Source organism: Neovison vison, chromosome X (genome assembly GCF_020171115.1).
Source record: "Neovison vison isolate M4711 chromosome X, ASM_NN_V1, whole genome shotgun sequence".
Lineage (NCBI taxonomy): Eukaryota > Metazoa > Chordata > Mammalia > Carnivora > Mustelidae > Neogale > Neogale vison.
Genome location: NC_058105.1, coordinates 82,851,615 through 82,859,625, shown reverse-complemented (window position 1 = coordinate 82,859,625; position 8,011 = coordinate 82,851,615). Strand labels below are relative to the sequence as shown.

General features: G+C 42.0%; 1 protein-coding gene across 1 annotated transcript; it reads left to right on the top strand.

The window, feature by feature from the left end:
• Positions 1 to 5,258: 5,258 nt before the first annotated feature.
• On the top strand, positions 5,259 to 7,651 carry LOC122897093 (ubiquilin-2). The gene has a single exon (XM_044235243.1). The coding sequence runs from the start codon at positions 5,556 to 5,558 to the stop codon at positions 7,425 to 7,427; it is 1,872 nt and encodes a 623-aa protein (XP_044091178.1). The 5' UTR covers positions 5,259 to 5,555; the 3' UTR covers positions 7,428 to 7,651.
• The last annotated feature ends 360 nt before the right edge of the window (positions 7,652 to 8,011 follow it).

Genomic DNA, 8,011 nt, shown 5'->3' with positions numbered 1-8,011 from the left:
GGAAGGGAAATCTGAAGAAATCAGAGAGGGTGACAAACCATGAGAGACTCTGGACTCCAGGAAACAAACTGAAGTTTACAGAGGGGAGGGGTTGGGCGTGGAGAAACTTGGTGATGGGTATTAAGGAAAGCACGTGTTGTAAGTGTCGGAGAGGATGTGGAGAAAGGGGAACCCCCTTACACTGTTGGTGGGAATGCAAGTTGGTGCAGCCACTTTGGAAAACAGCATGGAGATTCCTTAAGAAATTAAAAATAGAGCTACCCTATGACCCTGTAATTGCACTACCGGGTATTTACCCTAAAGATAGAGATGTAGTGAAAAGAAGCACCATCTGTACCCCAATGTTCATAGCAGCAATGGCCACAATCACCAGACTGTGGAAAGAGCCAAGATTCCCTTCAACAGACAAATGGATAAAGAAGATACGGTCCATATATTCAATGGAATACTACACCTCCATCAGAAAGGATGAATACCCAACTTTTGTATTAATATGGGCAGGACTGGAAGAGATTATGCTGAGTGAAATAAGTCAAGCAGAGACAGTCAATTATCATATGGTTTCACTTACTTGTGGAACATAAGGAATAACATGGAGGACATTAGAGAAGGAAAGGAAAAGTGAATTGGGGGAAGTTGGAGGGGCAGATGAACCATGAGAGACTAAGGACTCTGAGAAACAAACTGAGGGTTTTGGAGGGGAGGGCAGTGTGGGGATAGGTGAGCCTGGTGGTGGGTATTAAGAAGGGCACCTATTGCATGGAGCACTGGGTGTGGTGCATAAAGAATGAATCTTGGAACTCTGAAAAAATAAAATAAAAAAAAAGAATATCAGCTTTTACTCTGATATGTGCCTAATGGAATGGAAAGGCAATAGCAATTGTTAATGTACTGAGTGAGACTAATCTTAATAAATATGCACATAAAATTTTTAAAAAGAGGACACACATTGTGATGAGCACTGGGTGTTATTCACAAGTAATGAATCTTTGACCACTACATCAAATCTAATGAGGTAGTATATGTTGGCTAACTGAACATAATAATAAAAAATAATTTAAAAAGGGAAGTTGCTAAAAGAGTGAATTTTAATCACAAAAGAAAATGCAATTTTGTGACAGGATGGAGGTGTTTGTTAATGTTATGGTTGTCATTTTTTAAAAATATGTAAGTATATTAAACCAATGAGTTTTATACCTAATTTTACACAATGTTATGTGTCAGTTATAGTTCAATTAAGGTGGGGAAGTGGGGAAAACAGCAATGGTCAATACAACACTAAATCTCTGTCTGCTGTGCCTCAACTGTTGTCCCTATGGGGGAGCCCCTCTTTGGTAATGTCTTTCTTACAGTTTCTCAGAAACTATCCTTATATGGAGGAACTTTTGGATGATTCCTATGGATTGTTAATTCTGCTTTCTTAATAAAGAATTTATGATAGAAAAAAAATGTGCTTTGGGGAGACACCAGGAAGAGTATGAGTGTGCTTTTGCCCTACTGTGCTCTTTGGTAAGGGACTTGTAAGAGAATCACATAGTAATGGTTTATTTATTTGACTTGCTTCTTCAAAGAATTTATTTTTTTCCTCAAGTTTTTATTTAAATTAGAGTTAGTTACATTAGTTAATGTTAGTCAGTAACATTATTTTCAGGTGTAGAATTTAATGATCCATTACTTACAAATAACACCCAGTGCTCATCACAGCAAGTGCTCTCCTTAATAACCATCACCCATTTAACACATTCCTCCCACCCACCTCTCCTCCGGCAATCCTCAGTTTTTTCTCTGTAGGCAAGAGTCTGTTTCATGGTTTGTATCTCTCTCTTTTCCCCTGTGTTTTCTGTTTTCTTAAATTCTACATATGAGTGAGGTCATATGATATTTGTCTTTCTCTGATTTATTTCCCTTAACATAATACTCTCTAGCTCCAACCACATCATTGCAAATAGCAATATTGCATTATTCTTTTGGCTGAGTAATATTCCATTGTATATGCATATATACTATATCTTATTTATATGCTTATTTTTAATTTGACAGAGAGAGATCACAAGTAGGCAGAGAGGCAGGCAGAGAGAGAGGGGGAAGCAGGCTCCCTGCTGAGCAGAGAGCCCAATGATGTGATGATGTGGGGTGGTGGGGGTGCTCAATCCCAGGATCCTGAGACCATGACCTGAGCTGAAGGCAGAGGTTTAACCTACTGAGCCACCCCTGCGCCCCCTTTATATGTCTTTTTAAAATGTCCATTCATCAGTCAATGAACATTTAGGCTGTCTGTATAGTTTGTTCCTCCTATCTTTTGTATCCTATTAACCATACTATGTTTATTTAAGTTTTTATTTAAATTCCAGTTAGTTAACATACAGGGTAATATTGCTTTTGTGTATACAATATAGTGATTCAACATTTCCATACAATACTGCACAAACACAGTCCTTAATCTCAATCACCTATTTCACCCATTCCCCCCACCCACCTCCCCTCCAGCAAGGATCAGCCTGTTCTCTACAGTTAAGAGTCTGTCTCCTGGTTTGCCTCTCTCTTTTCCTCCCTTTGCTCATTTGATTCTCCCAAACTCCACGTACGAGTGAAATCATATGGCCCTTGTCCTTTACTGACAACTGACTTATTTTGTTTAGCATAATTTCTCTAGCTCCATCCACATCATTGCAAATGGCAAGATTTCATTCTTTTCATTTCTTCTTTATCCATTCAACTGTCAATGGACACTTGGGTTATTTCCATAATTTGGCTATTGTAGAGAGTGCTGCCATAAATAGTGGGGTGCATGTATCCCTCTGAATTAGTATTTTTGTATTCTTTGGGTAAATACTCAGTAGTGAGATTGCTGGATCATAGGGTAATTCCATTTTAACTTTTTTTTTTTTTTTAAAGATTTTATTTATTTCTTTGACAGGCAGAGATCACAAGTAGAGCAGCAGGCAGAGAGAGACGAGGAAGCAGGTTCCCTGCCAAGCAGAGAGCCCGATGCGGGGCTCGATCCCAGGACCCTGGGACTATGACCCGAGCGAAGGCAGAGGCTTTAACCCACTGAGCCATTTTAACTTTTTGAGGAATCCTCATACCTTTTTCCACAGTGGCTGCACCAATTTGCATTTCCACCAACAGTGCAAGAGGGTTTACCTTTTTTCACATGATCACCAATACCTGTTGTTTATTGTGTTGTTGATGTGAGCCATTCTGGCAGGTGTGAGGTGATAAATCATTGTAGTTTTGATTTGTATTTCCCTGATGATCAGTAATGTTCAGCATTTTTTTTATGTGTTCATTGACAATTTGCATGTCTTTTTTTGCAAAATGTCTATTCATGTCTTCTGCCTATTTTTAATTGGATTGTTTAAAACGGATTAAAGACTTAAATGTGAGACCTGAAACCATAAAAATCCTAGAAGAGAACACAAGCAGTAACTTCACTGACATGGGCCATAGCAACTTCTTTCTAGATAGGTCTCCTGAAGTAAGGGGAAAAAAAGAGTAAGCTATTGGAACTCCATCAAAGTAAAAGCTTCTGCACAGCAAAGGAAACAACCAACAAAACTAAAAGACAACCTATGGAATGGGAGAAGATATTTACAAATGATATATCTGATAAAGGATTAGTATCCGAAATATATAAAGAACTTGTAGAACTCAACACCAAACCAAACCAAACAAAACAAAATACTCAGGTTAATCATACTATATAAATCCATTCCCCTATTGATAGACATCATCTTGATGAATATATTTTCTTATTTTGAGATTTATTAAGGTATTTGCAGCCTAATGACTTTCAAGTGCTGTTAAATGTTGGCTGGATACTGAAGGGTAAAATGTATTTTATGCATGGTATAAATCAGACTTAGAAATTATATACTAATTTGAAATTATTTGTTCTATTTTTCCAGGGCTATGTCTATTTATTTTTCTTTCTTAATCTTAAATTGGGTAAATATCTTAATGTCTGCCACCAAAATAGTGTTCTCATCAATCTCTACCTTTAGTATCTCCCCAAAATACCTTCTTATTTTTAAAAACTTACAAATGCACACCATTCTATAAAAGCTATCAGAAAATTTAAATTTTTATTTTAAAAATGAAAGGAATAGGTATTCATAATTTCAGCACTAAGTAATACCCACAATTAATGTATCGGTGCATAGCGTTCCAGATTTCTATTTGCACATACACTGAAAGAGAATTTACCTATACAAACTGTTTAAAATGAATTTTAAAATAAAAATGTATTTATTTTATCTTTTGGTATTGAAGCATACAACCTTGTATCATTTCTAAATAAACAGAAATACACAAAGCTGAAAATGAAAATACTGCGATTTCCCTTATAATTACTATTTATTCCATGCATACCTTTAAGGATACTTTATATCGGATGAATTAACCACTCTTTTTACACACAATACATAGTATTTTGTTGTATATATTTCACCAATGTTGTGTAAACACGCTGATTATCTTTAAAAATAATTTTAAGATGCTAACAGTGCATATATATTTTATACATGTATATTTTTGCATTCTTATCTCATTATTTCATAGGGGAGGTATCGAAAGAAGGCATTTCTAAATAAAGGTGGAAATATGTTAAATGATATATATTTTCAAATTGTGTTCTGATTACAGTAATTTACACTTCGACTGACATGAGAGTGTATTTTCTCAGCTCTCAGATGACAATAAGGTTTATCATTATTTTTCATATTTACAGATGATAAGGCAGAATTAGAATCTCGTTATTTTAATAGAATTTCTTTTATTATTAGTGAGCTTAAGCATTCATTTTTCACCCACTGGCTTTGGGCTTTTGTAGAATGCATGCTCTAGCCCAGCCTGCTATGCATGCTCTAGCCCCTTCCCCCACTGGGGGGCTGTTATTCTTTTCCTTTTTGCTTAGTCAGAGTTCTTTTTCATTTTTCGTCTTTTACATGGGGCGAATTTGATTCAGGCTTCCATCCTTTCTCGCCCAAGAGACGGCATATGTATTTTCGTATTTAATATATTCTCCATTGGTCTTTTAATGTCCTTAGAAGCTGGCTCCTTTTCTCTCTCCCTCCCTCCTTCCTCTTTTTTCTCTTTGTTTCTATCTCTCTCTCTCTCTCTGTCTGTCTCTCTCCCTCTTTTTTTCCCCCCAGTTCAGAAGTTTTTAATTTTGAACGAGTCGAATCTATCATTCTGGGCCTGGCGCCGCGTCAGCAGAGGGGGCGGGGAGGCGAGCGCGGAACTGGGGGAGGGGAGGAGCGGGGAGGAGCGGGCAGAGCCGTTGCAGGAGTTGCTGGGAACGCGCGCGGTGTGATCACTCGGCGGCGGAGGAGGCCCAGGGACCTGAACGCCGACTCTTCTCCCGCGGCCTACAGAGTCTTCTCCCCATCAGCGGACCGGGAAACCGCAGTCTTCATCACAGAGGTACCGTGCTCTGCGTTCCCCGCCTGGCCCGGCCCAGCCTGCTGTGGCGGCGCCTCCTTCCTTCCTTCTTCCCTCGCTCTCTCTCTCGCCCGCCCGCGCCTTCCCTGTCTGCCTGCGTCACCGCGTCCGCCATGGCTGAGAACGGCGAGAGTAGCGGCCCCCCGCGCCCCTCCCGCGGCCCTGCTGCGGCCCAAGGCCCTGCCTCTGCCCCGGCCGAGCCCAAAATCATCAAAGTCACTGTGAAGACCCCCAAAGAGAAAGAGGAGTTCGCGGTGCCCGAGAATAGCTCAGTCCAGCAGTTTAAGGAAGCGATTTCGAAACGCTTCAAATCCCAAACCGATCAGCTAGTGTTGATTTTTGCCGGAAAAATCTTGAAAGATCAAGATACCCTGATCCAGCATGGCATCCATGATGGACTGACTGTTCATCTTGTAATTAAAAGCCAGAACCGACCTCAGGGCCAGTCCACACAGCCTAGTAATGCCGCGGGAACTAACACTACCTCCGCGTCGACTCCCAGGAGTAACTCCACATCTATCTCCACAAATAGCAACCCGTTTGGGCTGGGGAGCTTGGGAGGACTTGCAGGCCTTAGCAGCCTGGGCTTGAGCTCGACCAACTTCTCTGAGCTCCAGAACCAGATGCAGCAGCAGCTCCTGTCCAGCCCTGAGATGATGATTCAAATCATGGAAAATCCCTTTGTTCAGAGCATGCTTTCAAACCCCGATCTAATGAGGCAGCTCATTATGGCCAATCCACAGATGCAGCAATTGATTCAGAGAAACCCAGAAATCAGTCACCTGCTCAACAACCCAGATATAATGAGGCAGACCCTCGAAATTGCCAGGAATCCGGCCATGATGCAAGAGATGATGAGAAATCAAGATCTGGCTCTCAGCAATCTTGAAAGCATCCCAGGTGGCTACAATGCCCTACGACGCATGTACACTGACATTCAAGAACCCATGCTGAATGCTGCACAAGAGCAGTTTGGGGGTAATCCATTTGCTTCAGTGGGGAGCAATTCCACCTCTGGGGAAGGTACACAGCCTTCCCGCACAGAAAATCGGGATCCACTACCCAATCCATGGGCACCACCACAGGCTACCCAGAGTTCTGCAACCACCAGCACAACCACAAGCAGTGGCAGTGGGTCTGGCAGTAGCTCCAGCAGTGCTACCGGGAACACTGTGGCTGCAGCGAACTATGTCGCCAGCATCTTCAGTACCCCAGGAATGCAGAGCTTGCTGCAACAGATAACTGAAAATCCCCAACTGATCCAGAATATGCTGTCTGCACCCTACATGAGAAGCATGATGCAGTCACTGAGCCAGAATCCAGATTTGGCTGCACAGATGATGCTGAATAGCCCCGTGTTTACTGCAAATCCTCAGTTGCAGGAGCAGATGCGTCCACAGCTCCCAGCTTTCCTGCAGCAGATGCAGAATCCAGACACACTGTCAGCCATGTCAAACCCAAGAGCAATGCAGGCTTTAATGCAGATCCAGCAGGGGCTACAGACATTAGCCACTGAAGCTCCTGGCCTCATTCCAAGCTTCACTCCAGGTGTGGGGGTAGGGGTGCTGGGAACCGCTATAGGCCCTGTAGGCCCAGTCACACCCATAGGCCCCATAGGCCCCATAGTCCCGTTCACTCCCATAGGCCCCATTGGGCCCATAGGACCCACTGGCCCTGCAGGCCCTGGCTCCACTGGCTCTGGTGGTCCCCCTGGGCCCACTGTTTCTAGTTCTACACCCAGTGAAACCACTAGCCCAACATCAGAATCTGGACCCAACCAGCAGTTCATTCAGCAAATGGTGCAGGCTCTGGCTGGGGCAAGTCCTCCACAGCTGCCGAATCCAGAAGTCAGATTTCAGCAACAACTGGAACAGCTCAACGCAATGGGGTTCTTAAACCGTGAGGCAAACTTGCAGGCTCTAATAGCAACAGGAGGCGACATCAATGCTGCCATTGAGAGGCTGCTGGGCTCCCAGCCATCGTAATTACATTTCTGTACCTTGAAAAAATGTATCTTATTTTTGATAATGGCTCTTAAATCTTTAAACACACACAAAATTGTGCTTTGCTTTCATTTTGATTCTTTTAAAATCTGTCTAGTTATAAGTCTAATATGCATTTTAAGGTGGAGTCCATCCCTCTGTCCCTCCCTCCTGTATCTACCCATCCTTCCCCCTCCCGTCCCCTCCCTCCTCTCCTCTCTCTTCCCTTTCCTTCTTCCCTCCCCTCCCTCCCTCCTTTTTTCCTCCCTCCCTTCCTTCCTTCCTTCCTTCCCTGTTTTGAATGGTAGTAATTGTATTCAATGCTGTTTCACTCAAAGGTGTTGCATGCAAACACTTCTCTTTATTCTGCATTTATTGTGATTTTTGGAAACCGGTTCAGCCTTCACAGTTGGGTAAATAAGTTTTGTCCTACAGATGTCCAGTTTATTTGCATTTTAAACATTAGCCTATGATAGTAATTTAATGTAGAATGAAAATATTAAAAACAAGCAAATTACTGAAGCTCTCTAATTTGTGGTACAATATTGCTTATTGTGACTTTGGCATGTATTTTTGCTAGCAAAATG